The 18,996-nt window shown below is 33.4% G+C and overlaps 1 protein-coding gene across 1 annotated transcript in view; it reads right to left on the bottom strand.

Annotated features, from left to right (window-relative positions):
- Positions 1-18,996, bottom strand: part of NOVA1 (NOVA alternative splicing regulator 1) — a 157,795-nt gene that overhangs the window by 3,006 nt on the left and 135,793 nt on the right. The window contains exon 5 of the mRNA XM_082317347.1: positions 1-57. This exon is cut by the window's left edge and continues 3,006 nt beyond it. Coding sequence (XP_082173473.1) covers positions 1-57 — 57 coding nt within the window. The remainder of the gene's footprint in view (positions 58-18,996) is intronic.

Here is an 18,996-nt window from a genome sequence, read left to right as displayed (position 1 = left end):
AGCACCTCCCTTCCCTATTATCAGACCTGCTGTGCTGTTGGGAACTATAATCTTTACCTGTAATTAAAAAAAATATATATAAATAATACTTCTGCTTTGTGCATAAACACTACAATATTTTGCTACCCTATAAAAGGAAGGAAAAGAATGAAGCAAGTTAGTTACCATGTTTTTAAAAGAAAAGGTTAAAAAAAAATTTAAAAGAAATACAGCTCATCACGCTTTTTAATGCTCTGCATCTGTTTCAAATGTACAATACAAAGAATTAAAGAGAAAATAACAGGAAAATAATTTTATCATTCTCCCACAGAATATACTGCTTTCAGCATAGTACATTTCAGACCAAAAGATTAAGCAAATGCAGGTATTATGCTTGTATGGAAAGATTGTTTTAGATTGTATCAACGTGAGTGTTTTCATCTGATTCCTCTCTTTCCAGGCTAATGTAGCAAACCAACTTCTTAGGACAAAATGTGTCTGAAATTCTTTACTTTCCCTTAAAACATCTATTGTAACAATAATTAAAAAAAACCAGTTGGCTAAAGCAAATATAGTATAGCATGGACAGATAAAACAGTTGGTCTTGAACAGGACATGATCTTGATTGTTCAACCTGTCACCCACATCAGTATGCAGAAATTCATTATGTGCTACAGTGTATTATTATTCAGCCTATGGAAATGAAGTGCAGCAGGAGAGAGTACCTAAATGCTGAAGATTTTGAAAGAATAAAATATGGCATTTGTACATCTTAAGAAGTTTAACAAAATGTCTTCAAACGAAGGGTATTTGCCTATAAATCCTACCTTTCCTCCTGTTTAAACAAGTTTCAAACTGATACAACCTCATTAATGTCAACAAATTTATTCCTTATTGACTTATTGCTATGAGTGAAGAATGACACCCAAGATGAAAATTCAATATTTATACATATTTTTCATAGCTTTTGCTTTTGATATACATTTTACAAGTGTGTCTTAAAGTTTTAATGTACCATCTGTTTCATGATATTGAATTAATATGATGTTTTATCTTAAAAAAATACATTTTTAGTAGCCTACTGATATCCATTCATCCAGGTTTTGTGGAGCATATATGTAGGGGTAACACTTTCCAATTTGTCAATCCTTTCATCAAAATGCTATCTAAAATCTCAGCAACAAGTCAATACAAAATACAATTAAAATTTTATTAGCAACATTCTCATGTTACTGTCTCATTTCAAAGTCAAGCTTATTATAAAATCAAGCTAATTACGAATAAAAATGCATGCCCTATAAATAAGCTTTTTCTAGTCTTACCCATTTTAGATATTTCTCGTTGTCATGATAGCACCAAAATCAAATCTATGAAAATCCATCATACTATAAGGTTAAGAAACATTTATATTTTCCACTTATACAATAGGTACATTAAAAGCTGTAACATAACGTTGTATTTTGCACTGAATTGTTTTAATGTGTATACAGAATTTTTAACTTCTTTAGAATTTCAAGTTCACTGACATCAAAACAAAAGATGTTCTATGGAATAAATAAAAATTATTAGGTGCTAACTTATTCTAACTGTAACATAAAAGTATGGTATTGAAAAAACAATTAGCCCACCCATATACTAAATAATCCTATAATAACACAAACATCTCTATATGTGTATATACATATATACATATTTGTGTATATACACACAGACACTGAAATGTTCTTTATATATATTTATGGACACACTCATTTTTAAGTCAGGACACCGCATGGTCATTTTAAAATATAGTTCAAACTATCTGGCAATTTTGAGGTGCCCTTTTTTAGTTTTCCTATCAGAAAATGCAGCAAACTATTGTTAGATTTGATTTGGTAATTGGGATCTAGATACAAAATGTATTAACTAGTTGCTAAATATAATGAACATTCAGATTTTTGTTAAATATATATATTTAAGGGATTTTTTGTTTGTTTGGTTTGGTTTGTTTGGTGTTTGGTTTGGGTTTTTTTTTTGTTTGTTTGTTTGTTTTTTTAATTAACACTCCAAAAATGCGACGTTGTATAAAAACAGCCACCCAGGAAAACTCAATAAAACTGCAAATCTTTTATTGCATGGCACAGCTTTCATGATTATGATTTCGTGCCACATACTATAGAAAACATTTACGTGACTCCACTGATTTAGGACATACTAACAGCTTCTTTGGGAGATTTTGATAACTGTGATTTCCCAGATCCTGCTTTGTTTCAAACCAATGTGCAGTTCTGACCAAGTTAGGCATAAGAGCTTATGTAAGTTTAAGAGAAGAACCTAAGAAGATAAGAAAATATGAAAATACACTCTCATAACCACATATGTGATTGCAGAAGTAACTAGAATATTTAATTTTAGGGCAGCATTGTAGCACATGTAATATCATAGCTACACATGCAACATATGAAAATCCAGGTTACTGTAATATGGCTAGGATTACCCTAAAGGATTGGTGTACTAAAATAAAATAATGGTTTGATTCAGCCACAAAATTAAGAAGGAAATGTTCTGTATGCAACAAGAAAGCTTCTCTCAATAAGAAAGTACTGCTTTTCTCACTTGACATCACAAAAGTTCGTTTGGTTCACCACTAACAGCTCTGGGTGTTTGACAAAATTATCTGTCTAGTCAGAGGAAAGCTAAAGAACAATCTCTTCCTCCATACCCATTCACTCCCACCTTGTCCAGAAATGTTTTTGTACTTAGCCATGCAAACAACACGAAAACAACGATGCGTTTTGAAAATAAATCTTGGATTTGCTGGATTAATATGTTATATGCTTGTCTGCTTCTGAGATAAATAAAAACACTCTTTTCTAAATCTCTATTTTAGAAACATTGGATTGTGTGTTTTAACTGACAACTTTCTTAAATTTTTTTAGTATAGGAATAAATCACTAATATCCTTTCAAATACAACCCCTGCCAGGGTGAATATTTCACCTATTAACATATAGGACATCTTTTAAAAATATACATGTAGTAAAAATTAGACAATACGCACAATCTATTTTATGCTAAGATATCACAGAAAACATTATATTGCAGTCAAAATTGTTTTAACAGAACATAAATACATCTGTATGCTTTTTTGCTTAAAACATGAGTAAAATCCTGCTCTTCCTGAAATGAATGGCCACATTTGCATTATTTTGAGGTATTCAGTTGTAACATTCCTGTATTTGTGACAACAGATTGAAAATGTTATTTAAAAATTGAGATAATTACTTTAAAAAGCAAACTATATTTAGGATTTCTTTTTTTTATTTAGGTCCTATTAATCTTGCTACCAATTTGTAATTCTCCATTTGTTTCCTCCATTCACTTGATTTTCCCTGGTTTATGTATTGGAATATCAAGTTGTTACAGCAAACATTGCTTGTGTTGTATACTAATACAGTATCTAACATATTAGGCCACAGCCCTCCAGGTGCCAGTACAAATGAAATAAGGCAAATATATTTCTTTTTTTTCTGTTGAAGCATAAAATCCATAAGGTCACTAAGTTACAAGGTATAAAATGATACAACAAAATTCTTGGCCTCAACTCCAGTTATACAAACAGAAATTGCAAAAGCAAAGATTATCTATTTGGTTTAGTTACCTGCACCACCACCATTTTTTAAGTACTTAACTCCCTGTCAGGAAAATTGGACAGTGCTCTTACTTCCCTTTTACAGATAAGAAGTTCAGAAAGTGATGTGGATGCAGAAGTGAGAAACCTAACTACTGACCAAAATAAGTGCTCTGAGCTACCCAATAAATCTATCTTTGACTATGCAGGAAGGTTAGGTTTTCAGGTTTGTGTGTATGCTCCTGGCTATATTGAAATTTGTGCTGCAAAAAGGAGAGTGAGTATCTAAAGCAATTATGAACATGAGCTTAAAATACATATGCAACTTAATTTATTTCAAATGCTATAGGAAGAAAAAAATGAAGGAACTCAAACTTTATTTCATGCCAAATAGATTTTATAAAAAAAATAGGGATTGCAATTATGACATTTGCTTACTCACAAAGCAAATTGGTTACTTCCACAGGCATCACTCTCATTGTATTTGTGTTAGCATAAGCAAGTTCAAAATCAGGCTCAGCGAGTATAATACTGCTCCCCTGAAAAGGAATCAAACTATAACAAAAATAAAAGAAACAAAGTAATTTCACTGCATATGTTTTCACTAAAACATTATGTCTTTAAAAGCCTTGACAAAGGTGCAACAGTTCAAGAAACTGTGATGCTTAAGAAGGGCTCAAACAGGAGAGCAGTTTGTTGCCCTCAGTTCCCAACAAAGTCAGCAGAGATTTGATGAAACTCTGCACTTCAGAGGACGATGCTCGGTACTTGAGGAATCTCAGTCATTATACCCAGGGGACACAATTCAAATTGCTTTAACTTAGCATTAGTGGCTCATATTCACCCTTGCATGCTGCAAAATCCTAGACCCTTAAACTCTGTATCAGCTAATTCCCTACTCTTTTTCCATTTATTGACAACCCACTTGCATAACCCCATGCTGCACTCACCTATCACATCAGCATCGCCTACAAGATTTACCAAACTGAAAGTCCTGGCTCAGTTCTGGGAACTGAACAGAATCTACTGTGGAATGCCAGATGTTCGGTGATTATGCTATGCCACTTCTTATCCTCTCCCTTATGCTGCAAAAAGATAATCTGCACTGAGCAGCTATGAGTGTTTATCAACACATGCAAAATACCTGCATGGGAAGCAGAACCATGAACAAACCTGCACTGCTGCCCACACTAACACCTCATGTCCTGTCTCCCCAATCCTCATTTCCACTCCTCTTGTGTAAAGACCTCCAACTACCTATAGCAGGGTTCGCAACACTTTCACTTTTCTATTTCCTTGCCCTCCTTCTATCTGATGACATGTGCTCTGATTATATCCTCACTTCACACAGCGTTTGGAGGTGGGGGGTATGGCAATAACAAACTAGCACTTTATGTGCGACCCAGCTAATACATAGTATTTACCTGGCAAAAGTAGTGGGTGGATGAAATACATGCTGGCTGGCTACATAGCAAGAATTAACACTTGATGTGGCTGTTATGCCAATTACAGTAACCACAGGTAAGGGGGCCAAAAAACATGGCTTTAAGTTTAAAGCTTCACATGGTGGCATGAAACATGCCTGCACCAAATTACACCAGAAAATAAAAAGTCTCACTGATTATACAAAATAGCATCAAAACTTGGAAAAAACAAAAACAAGTATTTGACAGCAGAAGAATTTATTTGCATCATCCCCTGCTTATTCCACCTCATAGACTTGTCTGAAGAAATTGCACAAAGATTAATGAACCAAGGAGCTTTTTTATCTGTTATTCAGTTTTCCTTTTTCCTCTTTTATTTTCACAAGTTTAATTATAACTTATGCCATTAACCTTCTGTAATGGTTGTTCTTTTTTCCTTCTTTTAAATCTGTCAACTATTTGTGTAATATTATTTTACCTTCTCTTAATGGAGAAACATCTTTACAAAAAAAAAAGGTTCTATCTAATCTGACAAATTCATTCTAATCTGGCACAATTCTACATTTTAGTCTCTCTAAGGCAAATCATTGTTATTCCCTTAAAACTGTATTTAAATTACTATATTCCATTTTACCTTTTTTCCTGTCTTCATTGCTCATCAATTACTTCAAATTTTTTAAAACTCCATCTGGGCTCTGGATACTATACCTATGAAAATTTCATGCTATTTTAGCTGCTCATTTGACTATAGGCTTGGACTTGATGAGAGGGTATTTTGAAAGAACAAGTTCCTGTAGAGAGCAGTCAATGAAGAGTAAGAGCCATCTATTATTTCTCTGTGAGGCAGGATAAAGACACTGCTACAGTAGGCTTGTATTGATGCGAGTAGTCGCATGCCATCCATCCTTAAACTGAAGTGGCAATATGATGAAAATCTGGGAAAAAAAATCAGGGACAACAAAAGATGTGCTAGAAGTCTACTGGAACCAAGCAGAAAGACAACTAAGTACATTACAGGCAAGACAATGCCCACATGCACTTAGAATTTACAGCCACGCTCCATCGTATTGGGCAGCTCTTGGAAAGTCCTTGGCTACATACCCAATGCCAACCACAAGTTCAAGGCAGAACAAGCTACCAAAAGGTCATGGGTCATCTCGTGTACAGCAGGCAGAAATACTAGGCTGGTCTGGACAGGTGTTTGTTCATGTCAGACTCAGGCTCAGCCTCTGAAAGTAGGCTTACACAGCAAATATCTACTGACTGCACGTACCCTCAAGGAAGTCAGTGGAATATCCCTCAGTAATTTCAATAGCTCTGGACTGGATTCCATATGTACATATAGTGAAATATGAACTTACTTTTTCAGAGGTGTCGTGCACTGAACAAATTCCTGGTTGCTCAGTCCAAGAGTACACATTTTCTTTTTAGAGAAAATACTTAGAAGGAATATAGACATCTTTCTAATGGTCTGTTTGATATTTATTTACAAAAATAAGCAAATATCCAAAAAAAGAGAAGCAGTTCTTTATAAATTTATCTAGATCATAATGTAAATAATGTAAATAAACCTAGATCATAAATTAGTCTTCATCTTCCCTGATTATGTTTAAATTCTGTAAATGCCATTCCAATTCAAATTCTCTCTTTCTATAAAAGGATATCTAGAACTGAAATATTCTGTGAACAAGTGCAATTGGATTATAGGAAGAGATTAGCTGCTACTTTGTTCTTCTACATAAGGCACATCTTTTTTTTCTAGTCACGTTTGTCTTCCTGAGATTTTCTTCTCATCACAAGCAGCACATGTACTTATAGTATTTCCTTCATATATTTAACCTGCAATTATTGCAAGATGAATGTCATTTTGCTATTTCTCTATGTTGCTTCTTTGTGGTGTTTCTGCCCTCATGACTACTGTTTCTTTCAAGTCAATTCAAAGTTAAATTAACCCATTGAAAAAAATAATACTGCAAGTAAGAGGTCTTTCTCAAGTTAAAATCATACTAGATGATTACAAATATAATAAATTAAAATGACAGTGCAAACAGATATTCTAAAACATTTATTTCTATCTGTCAGTACATTGCAGCAGGAGTTTGGGCCGATTCCCACTCTACTGTTTATCACCAGTGTTTATTTTGTTCCAGTTCTCATACCTCCTCTCAGCTGAAGCTGCATTTCTCAACGGCATTATTTCATTTTAGTCCTAAAAATTATCATGCAATAGAAACCTAACTTCAGCTTAAATGCTTGGGAATAATTTACATTTGAAATCATGAGGCTTAGAACCTTGGAACCAAGCTAGAGAAAGATTTACTAGAGGAAAGACTATGTAAGGGATTTTTTGCACAAATTGCTGCTTTGGCTTAAATCTAGACCATTTTTCAATTAGTATTTTATATTAAACCTTGACTCTTTGGGAGACTGAAAAAAGTACCTCCCACTTCATTTAGTTACTACCTAATTATGCTTCTGCCCACTTTAAAGTACGAATATTAAGATTTTTCTTTCATGCTTTTAACTAAAGATGTAACCTGGAATGCAAACATCTCACAGCAAGGAATTAGCAAATCATGTTTAAACAAACAAACAAAAAATTTCTCTGGTCTCTGCTTTAGTTGCTATTCTGTCACCAGTGTGTGTGTAGGCTCTAAGTCATAAATAGAAAGGCTTCTTCTCTGAAAAGCAGTTTTTACTAAATGTGTGCACATGCAAGTTGTGTATGGAGAGAGAATAATTATTAAAATGATGCTGGTTATACAGGTAGTTGATTTTATGAGATTATCTAGTTCTGAATAAAGTATTAAAAATTTACACACATACATGCACACACAAAAGTCTATGAGTAGTTTCATGAGTATCCCTCATGAAAATATGATTCAAAAGTGTGGGAATGGAAGAACCCAAACTCTCCGTGAATTCTCTATGATACATAGTTTTAATAACATAGAGAAGAAACTTAACTTTTCTAATTTTTTTCTGTGTAGCATAAAAAAACATTCCATATTTTATGCATTAATGTTTCATGAGTTTCAAATTACATTTGCAGAGAAGTGTAATGTATTTTGAGTAGCTTCATTTATACTTTTCACTTTTTTATAATTAAAAAAAGAAAAAATGAGCTGGTTATCTACTGAATTATACAAGAGCAAAAAATCATAGATTTTTCACTTAATTGCAGAGTATGTAGGATACATAGAAAATTAGACATCTATATTGACTGCGCCATTGTTCAGATGAAACATCTTTTAAGAAGACAGAAAGCAGGAATACTAACTGCTCTGGCCAGTAAATTCTGAATGATACTTTCAGTGACAGTAGAATGTTAACCCTATTCTCTAGCTAAATTCACAATAGTTCCCCCTCCCCCTATCTAAAATCTCCCTTTTTTCTTTTCCTCATCTAATTTGTTGCATGATGTTCTATGAATACCTGCCAACCTTCCACCGAGTCAAGGATGGGTCTCACAAAAGCATGAATATTTACAGTACTATTGAGTATAGTAATTTGGGATGCTTCTGACTGAAAGACACCATATAATTATAATGTAATTTCATTATTGGAATTGCTGAAAAGACAGTTCTCAATACAAAAAAATCGACAAAAAAGTAGATAATGTACATTATTTTAAAAACAAATATGCCTCACTGATGGTATCAAGAAAACTCCCACTGTTTTGCATTAGACAGTATCTAACCTATAAACTCATAAAACCCACTTCAGATTCCAAGTGAATTGATATTCCTGACAGAAATTGGGACAAAGGTGGTGTATCCCTTTTTTACACTTTCGCAGTCACAAAAGCTATAGATGTTACTTTGGCACCTCCTGGCTATTAACTCATTGTCCAAAGAAGCATTGCACCGGTTGCTTTCCTGAAAAATCTTCAGACGAAAGAAGATAGGTACAAAAATGACTACGACATTTCTGCACTCCTCAAGAGAATCCTGAAAAGGCTGCATCCATTAGCTGTACATGTACTCCCCAGCAGCAAATCAGCCATAAACTTGTTCTGAATGTTATGCTATATTTTAACTAGAAGTCTTATACTTGATGAAAGCAATTACTGGGAGAAATCCTATGGCTGAAACATACAGGAGATCTGAAAAGATGTTAATAGCAAATCTTGGATGGCCTATAAGCACAGACACTTACGAACCCGTTTTCCATTGATTTCTAGGAGACTGAGACTTCCAATTTTTTTTTTTTTTTTTTTTTTTTTTTAATGGCTGTGGACCTGCAAGTCCAAGAGAAGCCTAATAGTGTTCTCAAATATGCCCATAACTGGCATAGAACTTTTCAAGATTAATATGCAACGTTAACATTACAGAACCTCACAGCTACTCAACAGTGCCCAATTTTCAGTATAAATGTTGATACATGTGGCTAAAATACACAATGATGTGCTTGCCATTACTGTGTCAATGACACTTTTCATTGAAGCTGGCTAGAACTTGAAAGCATGGAAAAGCTTAAACAGGATATTAGAAACACATTGAGATATTCATCCTCTAACATTGCTGCCAGATTACAGCATTATTTTAACAGCATACTAAACTTCATCCAAATTCATTTAGGATTTAAATCGAAATTCAAAATCAAAATCGTATTTCAGAATTCCAGGTAAGCATGCTGAAAATCAATCTCTGAAAACTGTATTTTAAAGTGAATCTATCTATCTATCTATAGGACTGATAGGACAAAAGGATACTAGCACTTCTAATTTGATTTCAGATTATCTTTGCAACAGTTGATTTCTACAAGATATGTAGCACATTTATTAAGCATCCATTTGGCAATTCAGAACAAAATTTAAGTTCTCAATTCTGTACCATCTGCAGGAGGCCTCTCTTTTCAAAGCTGTGGAAATACAGTGATCCAGCACAACCATTTCAATTCTATGGTAGGGAAAAGAAGCATTTGTAAGGACCATTAAAAAAAGTCACTTTCCTTCTTTCTCAAAGCTCCTTGAGATCTTTTTGTGGGAGGTCAAAAGAGACAGAGTTTGATGATCAGCAATAGGAACTTTATGGTTACTCATATCAACAGGTTTGTGATTTCCAAAGGAACAGGGTAAAGTGCTAAGGAGATACGAGTTAGTCCCTTTCTTAAAATACACTGCCAATTTCCATATTTTAATATTTCTATGCTCACACATATCCACCAATTTTGCTATCACAGCTATGATATTCTGATCATTTGAAAACTGCAGTTTTAAGTGAGAAGCTGTGGGACTGAAAAAATGGTACAGATTGAAAGAAGGAGGTAAAAGAAAGTGCAAATAGCTTTTACCTAGGATCTGAAACATCTTATTCTGAATGGGGAAACAAGGCAGACTCCAAGAATAGAAAAGACAGTACAGAAACAATACAGTAAAGATCAGAAGGGTATGTAAATTAACATAAAAATAAACAAATTTTTATTTCAAAAGAACTATGGCAATATAAATCACCCTTCAACATTTACTAACAGTTGTCACATAGAAATACACAAATTTTTTAGTCATTTTCTGTGTTAGATATGGTGATAAATTCTGCTAAACACAGTTTGGTTTTGACTGATGGCTAATAGTAAACATTTAGATTTTAATGACTTCAGTTCATCACAGCTACTAAAAGATTTTTAGAACTATGCACCAGTTGTTTCTTCTGATCCTTGCTTGGACTTTGTACATATAGGGATAAAATATTATTGATAAGATTTAGCAGTAGGTATAAGTGTGTGTGTGTATATATATATATAAAAGTAAGTATATAGCCATTAATCAGTTGTTTCTCTAGTAACAATTAAAAAAATCCTACACTTTCATGATTTTTTTTTTAACATTGAAGAGTTCCATCAATTCAACTTTTAACTGATCACAACAATTATTTCTTTGAGAGAGAGAGAGGACACTTGCAGGAATTCACTAAGTAAGGCTGTTTTGATAGTAACTGCTTAGAAGTTGTGAAATGGAATCCCATATGAGGAAGACAGTCTCTGTGACAAAAAGTACAGCCCGAGATGGGATGGATGGAGAAGAAGGAGGAGGAGGAGGATAATTAGTGGGAAACAGATTAGAGAGACAAGTGAACATACTCCAGCTGCAATACACCACACCACCACTGCTGGAAAAGCATGTGGCAAAGGTAAAGGTTCAGCCAGTCAATGCTGTTAAAATACCAAACAAGTTTGGTATCACTGATCCACCTCAATCTCATCAGTATTTTACTGGACACCACATTAGATTTACTTGTTTAGAAAAAGGAGGAGTTTATACTATTTTTGGTGCCTAAAACTTCTATTATTTATCAAGCATTTCAATTTCTGCCCTGCACAATAAAAAACCCTATATAATTACACTTGGACATCCTTCAGCATTTATCTAAGTTCACTTTTCCTTTACTGCACTTGGATAATATCAATGTTTTTTTAACCATTACATACAGAGGGTATTACTATCTCTATATTAGTATCTATAATACGGTAGGTATAAATTTAGACATAGATGACTCATGAAACAATCCACACTTCTATTGACGAGCACTGGTCAGTGGAAGAACTTGATCTCTCAGTACATGAAGTGGCTCACTGGCATGCAAAACTATTATTGGTATAGTGTTTGACATCTAGAATTCGATTTTCAATTAAGCAGGGCATTTGTTTCAAAAGAACTGAACTTTTGGACAGAAGGAGCCAGCTAGTAATCGAAAAAACGTACTTTCCTTTCCAGGACTTCTCATGACTCTAGAAATATTATTTTCAATGAAACAGGAAATTAACAATAATTTTTAAAAATGTATACTTAAAGTTAGACTTCTAGGTCCTTATTTAGGCATCCTAACCCAAAAAGCATGCTTGCATGTTCGGCAAATCCAAGAGCCAAACCAATTATTTAGAGGATTTAAAAATTCCTAAATTCAAGCACTCATCTAAGAAACCCCTAATGATGATATTCTTTGCCAAATTTGAATTACGGCTGCATGCCCATGTCCTTTTTCTTGAACGTCTCCTTAATAATCTTGTAACGAAGAATTTGTGAATCACTGATCAGGGATATAATTACTCCATGTAAAAACTTACTCCTTCTCATCAAAGTCCATTATGTAATCTATTCTAACATGAAAAAGAAGAGTAGAAGGTACCTTGTCAGGTCTAGACACTAAACCGTAATGACAAAATGTTTTCCTAAGAGCAATATAAATACAAATTTTCTCATGAGTTCTTTACTTGATTTAGTAAACATCAGTTTTCCTTCAGATATAAACACATAAAAAGATGGTAGAGCCAAACAGCTTTTAAGAGGAAGATTTTAAACACTCACAACATATAGCTAGGCACACAATTTAAAAAAAAAAAAAAAAAAAAGGGAAAAAAAGAAAACAGGAAAAGGAAAGTCCTTCTTACCGTTCCCACTGACATAAAATTTGATGCAAAAGCTTAGAGAAATGTAAATACATGAAGTAAATCCCAAACCACCTGAATATATCACTGTTATATATTATTTTATATATAGAGAGAGACACACATCTGTACTATACATACGTGCTTCTAAATATGACTCCATAATACTTGATTACTTTTAAGGAGAAACAGTCCTATTGCATTTACTATCTAGCCAACAGCTCCAGATCAGTTAGAGAGTACAGAAGCTACTTTTTCAGCAGTGCCTCTTTAAATTTGTTCGCAATTCAGCTGATTCTTAATAAGGGAAAAAAAAAGCAAATGAGTCCATATGGAAGACATGCACATATTCCTACTCTATACAGACACAATGAATCAAGCCATCCCTTCCCCCCAAGCCCATCATGTCTTAGAATCTCACAGCTGCAATCATGTTAGACATGAGTGTGCTTATGCACAAAAACAAGTGAAACCTCTCCACATTACAAGATCATGGAATAAAAACCCCACTCTGTTACAGCATTATTTCAAGAGATTCTCCAATCTTTCTTTGAAACCAAATTTCTGCTCTTAACAATATTAATTTAAATAATGTATCTTTTAACTGAGAGATATCTTTTATATTCAGGCTAATATTTAGTTACACATATAGAGATAAGAAAAGACAGAACAGGGCATTTTTAATGGTGTATCTTAACCTAACCTGGCACCAGTTTTGCACATGCTCTTTACTCGCGGATCACAAAATTGTAAAGTAAAATTAAAGATAAAGCTTATTATACCATCAACCAATATGCATAAAGTAAACATGGTGGAATAATAAATTACTTCCTACACTTATAACTGTAATGAACGCGGCAAACAGCAACCAATAAAGATGACAGAAGATGAATGTACTGTGTCTAAATAAACACCTTTGAATTTTCATGGCCATAAAATAAAATAATAATAAACCCTAACATCCACTTCTACATTATTTGTAATTAAAATCCTGGGGTAATTATTCTGTTCTCCATTCTTCTCAGCAAAAGAAGGAAGGGGAGACACAGGTGAATTAAAATCCTTGTGGTAACCCCATTAATGTCTCAGCTCATTGAAAATAAGAACATATTTATTCATGTTCTGACCTACAGATTGTTCTGTACAGCTTCACGGTGATTTTTGGTATAAGAACGGTGAAAAACAGCAAGAAATTTGGCTTATGCAAAACACATCTGGTCTATCTAGATGGACTATTTAGATTAATGGTATCAGGGGCTATGGCTACTTTGCACCCCTGGCTTTGCAAAAGATGACCAGCAGCAGAAGCTTGATTCTTTCTGTATTGACTGTTGCTTAACTATTAAAAAGAATTTTGTATAGCAAGAACTACTCAATGAAATTCTCAGGGAGGCTCTCTCATAGATGTCATTTGAGAATTGTTTTCAGATGAGAAAGGAAGTAAAGGACAATTAAAGATAAAACATTTAAATAACCATATCTCTCTAGGTCATAAAAAATACTAATTACCAGAAACTTTTATTAGAAAAAGGACATAGTTTCACTAATGGGTGGATGTCTTCAAACTTAATAAGCACTACTACAGGACTCCATAGCCCTCTAATGCTAATAGAGTCTGCTGACAAGCTGATTCAAAACCTTCCTCTTAGAGCCTAGTATTATGTCTCTGACAAGGACCAGAGAACAGAACAAGGTAATATCAAACGACTGGTCTCGGGAAATATATCAATAACTACAATTAAGTTAAGTGGCTGGCTTAGAACTTAATATTCACCCAACTCAATTTATACGTATATGTTTAATTTATATGTATATCTACTTTCTGGTTTACCCTTTTTTAAACTCGTAGTTCTACATTTTCAACCAAGACGGCTGCAAGGGAATAGTAACTACTGCTGGAAGAGAAAGAAAAAGAACACTGGAACAAGTGGAGGCAATGACATAAATCAGCAATTATTTGAGTAAACAGAAACAAAAAGGTTGATAGGTGCTAACAAAGGCCAGTTACGAAAGTCAACCGAGGTTATTAAAAAAAGCTATAACTACAAGAGAAACTTGCAGGTACAATTGCATCCTCCTTGTTAAACGTGACGATCCTGGACTTAGATCATACCAAATTTAGCTCAGTGGGGAAAATTGTATATATTTATTATTAAACCACATATTTGCAAACCATGTTGTCTCCATACATCTGTAGTCTGGGTTACATTTCTCATACAATGGGAATCTGTGGAGCCAAATTTCATTAAGGAAAACTATCTGTAAATAAGCAACAACAAAAAGTAACTTTTAAGATTTAATTAAGAGTTACGAAACCTAGGCACAGGCAATACTTGAATATATATAACCTGCACATACTAATAATTTTTGCTGGATAATCAGCTGATATAAATGTTCTCATAGAAAAAAAAAAAGAATCCTTATGCAAACTAAGACTGTAGGGAACAAATGTTATATATGGCTGTATTTACACATATACATCACACATTTTTATACCTACATTACAGATGTGTAAATCTGTGTGTGCATTAACTTGGAAAAATACCTTTCCAAGCATAAATTTGGAGTCAGCATCCTCATAAGCTGGATTTAAAGCTCTCTTTTTAAAGATACACTGAAAAAGAATTTGCATCTAACTCTTGCCCTGATCTCAACTCCTATGCACACTACTCTTCAGCTTCCATGGATTACGATTTATTTTGAGAGAAAAGATACTGACAAATACAAAAATAAAAGTGAAAAAATGAAAGAGTTGTCTCAAAATGAGACAAAGGTGAGGAAATCAACAGATTTACTAACCAGTTTTGATTTCATAATACATTTGTCTCTTTTTTTAATTTAACAAATGTTCACTGTGAACCTTGTTACACTAAAGACTCTTTTTAGACACAGCTCAAAAAATTATAAATTATTATAATCTCAGAAAGTTTACATAAAACTGCACACAATCTGAATTATAGTTTTTATTAATATTACTGTGCAACATTATTGCTAACAATAATGAGTTTTATTTCACTATTTCAACAGTAAAAATAAGTTATATTTCAAATAAAAATATTCTTTTATTAATTTTGAAATGACAAAATGCTTTTGGTGATGTTAAAAAGGACTAATTTTGCTGAGCCCTCTGACATTCAAATTGACAAATTTATACTCTTTTCTTTCACTTTCATTGATTTATTTTTTTTACCATCAAAATAAAATTCAGCAAGGTCAAAAAGAAAGCCTTTCTGTATTCGTAGTGTAAATAGTAGGACAATTAGTAGCATAACTAAAATTTTGTATTTCACAAGACATGTATTCAGTTAACTTCCTGTCATTACCATATTATATCTAAGTAATTCCATTTTGGTTTGAATAACAAGAACTGAATAGTACATAGGCTATGGAATATAATTACATTTATGAAGTAACTGCTGTAATAATAACATTTGTAGTTAAGGCATTTTCCAGCTCATGTTTTGTAAATTAGACTCCTTAATAAAAGTAAACTTAATAGAAAGGTATCTTTATATTCAAAAATATTTTTATAATAAAACATACACGAATTATTGGCATTAGCAATTTCAAAATTAAATTCTTAAATTCAGATTTCAAAACATAACTTTAATCCCATCCAAGTTGTAATATCCTCCCTTTATTATCCTCATTCACATGTTCCTATTAATGTAAAGTAGGCATAACTTAAAATTTACTTAAAAATTGCATGCACTAAAGACAACCCTCAGTGTATACGTACATATTGTGTACAGTCAATCAGTCTTTACTGTAAATGCTAAAGTGTAGCATTAATTATCTAATTACTTTTGACATAAATAGAGCAGGAATTTATATAAAACAGCCTCTTAAATGCTCAAATATAGGTGAAAAATAACGTGTGGCATGTCTTTAACAAACAGCTATGTTATTTCCTTCTGTTCCTAAAACTGAATGCAATAATACTGGTTCTAGACAATATTTACACAATTATTTTACTAAACATTTAAAATATATTATGATCAATAAATATTCTGCAAAGATCTGCTTATCTTTTGACTTGATTTCTTTTTTTCTGCATCACTTAATTATACATGAGCACTGGTCTGCATAAGATCTGAAGGAATTGTGTTTTGCTTCAGTACTCTTTACTAAAGAATGTCATTAATCACAGTTTATTCTGTTTCATAAACCAGTTTTATTCCATAAAGCAGTAACACTTTAAAAGAGCTTACATGGAGACTGCATTTCAGTATCTCATGGGTAGGGAGCAGTTGGTAATTTATTGTTACAATTATTACAATTACTATTAAGAAAATAAAGATCAAAATATTCTTACTGCATTTATGTTTTGGTTAAGTGAACAATAAAAATATCCATAAAAAGCTGAGAAGCATGGAGATCATGTACTAGTTTACTAGAAACATGAAAGAAGAATTTACACTGCAGTAGAACTGCCAAACTGCAGGCTTTCAGGAACTTTGAAGAAATAGAAATTTAAAACATACTTTTCTAAACCCATCCAAATCACAGGTGCCAAATTCAACTGAATAAATAATTTTTCATGTAGAAGTTTATTATTGCTGAACAATGTGAGGAAAAAAAACACAACAAAAAGAGTCCAGAAAGACTCTGATCTCTAAGGCTGCTGAGGTGCATTTAAGAAGCAGAAGGCCAAACAGTCACTCTGTACCCAAAACCAAATACTATTCAAGGCTACAAACTGCAAAGATTCAAATGTGAATCACTGGGAGGTAACAGACCAGTGGGCTCAGCCCTGGGCATTTCTAAGGATAACTGTTACTACTTGTAGGGAGTCTAATTTATTTTCAGAACCTAAAATAAACAAACAAACAAACAAACAAACAAACTAAACCCAAAACCAACAAGTGTAAAAATAACTACAGGCACAAAACTAGCAGAAAATACTGCTTCTGAATAAGATGCAGTTACATATTGTTTTGACTGCAGGGCAAAGGTATTGACTATCTTAAGTCTGGGGTGCTATGCTATGGGTAAAGATCTCAACAGATGCACATTTCTCTTGAAGAGGAAAAACCCCCCACTTCTTATTCCCTATAGTGCAATAAGTCAATCAGCTTCTTTCTATGATTTGTATACAAAGAACACTCCTTTTTCACTCAAATCAGGCACACACCTACTTTAATTGGTGGGTTTGTCTCGCATCTATCTATGACTTCTCACCATCTGATGAATTCTCAAAGCATTCAAAAGGCAGACGATGCATCTAGCATACAGCCTGCACGAAAGTGCAGTGCATTATTGCACTATCCCTACAAGCAGCTTGGGAAAGTGATAATGTTTCAGATGGCACAAAGAAAATATTAACTATCATACAGCCAAAGCAAGATCTTCTAGGGCTAGGCCTAACCATGCCTCACTCAACTTACCTCTGACATGTCACAACAATATGGTATTGACATTTCTACCTTATAGTTTGTGCTGTACAGGATTTGTCCTGGTGTGACAGCAAGCTCTGTAACCTCAATGTTTCTTTCCACATTCTCATACAACTCTCGATCATATAAATTCTGAACTCCTGAAGAGCTGCTAAATTAAATTCTTAATAGTGGAAAACTTAGAGTCTAACCTTCATGTGACTGATACAGTACGCAGCAGAAAAAAGGCAATAAAGTCATCCAGATTTGCATTCTGGAAATTGCTCTGACATTCTGTTTTCTCTGGGTTGTTCAAACAGCAAAAAGCATACTAAGTGACTCTTTGCCTGTATACCTTAGAATATGGTTGGCTTTTTCTCCCAGTACTAGTTCTGAATGAAACAGTATGTCAAACCTGAGTATTAAGGACTCGAATTCAAAGATAATCTTGGTTAGATCACAGAGTTACATGCTACGAACTTTCACTCTAGCTTACATGGGATGGAACTTGAACGTGGAAATATTTGGCACTTTATAACATTTATTTTCATTTTGTATTGATAAAAGAAGTATGCTTAAAACAGTTAGAACAAAGAAAATGAAAAAAATTAAACACTCCTTTGCACAGGACATTTGAAGACCTTTACTGTATTTTGACAGAGAAGACTGTGTAGTGTCCAACTTTTATGGGTTTAATGATCCTTTTTCATAAGCAGATAGGACCTTTTCTTAGTACAAGGACATGGACAAATGCCAAAACCTACATATCATATCTACAAATATCCTTAAATGAAAGAACAAGATCTTCAATTACAGTGCAAGATGTTTTTTAACTCTTAAACAACTTGAATAAGTTATCCATGTGAGTCTAAAGCAAACTCCATCCAATCCAAGAAGCATTATCTTTTTACATATTCACTCCAAAATATTTTAAAGTGAATAAACCACACACTAATTATAAGTGTATGGGAAAGTGTAATGATAACTCTTCTCCCAAATCTTAGCATGTTCACAGAAGTAACATTGATTTAAAAATAAATTAATGAGATCAAAAGCAGGCTTCATTGAAGTCTGTAAAATTTATAAGCTTTCTAAATCATCTTCATATGTTTCCAAAATTCTACGTTTATTCACTTCCTTTAACAAGTTTTACAACAAATGACTAAACTAAGGATCAAAGCCAATGATACGCTAAGTCTTCACAAATGCACAATAGGGTTGAC

The sequence above is a fragment of the Platalea leucorodia genome (assembly GCF_965183815.1).
Source record: "Platalea leucorodia genome assembly, chromosome: 7".
In the NCBI taxonomy this organism is placed as follows: Eukaryota; Metazoa; Chordata; class Aves; order Pelecaniformes; family Threskiornithidae; genus Platalea; species Platalea leucorodia.
The sequence above is the reverse complement of the archived record's forward strand: the minus strand, read 5'-3'. Positions and strand labels throughout refer to the sequence as shown.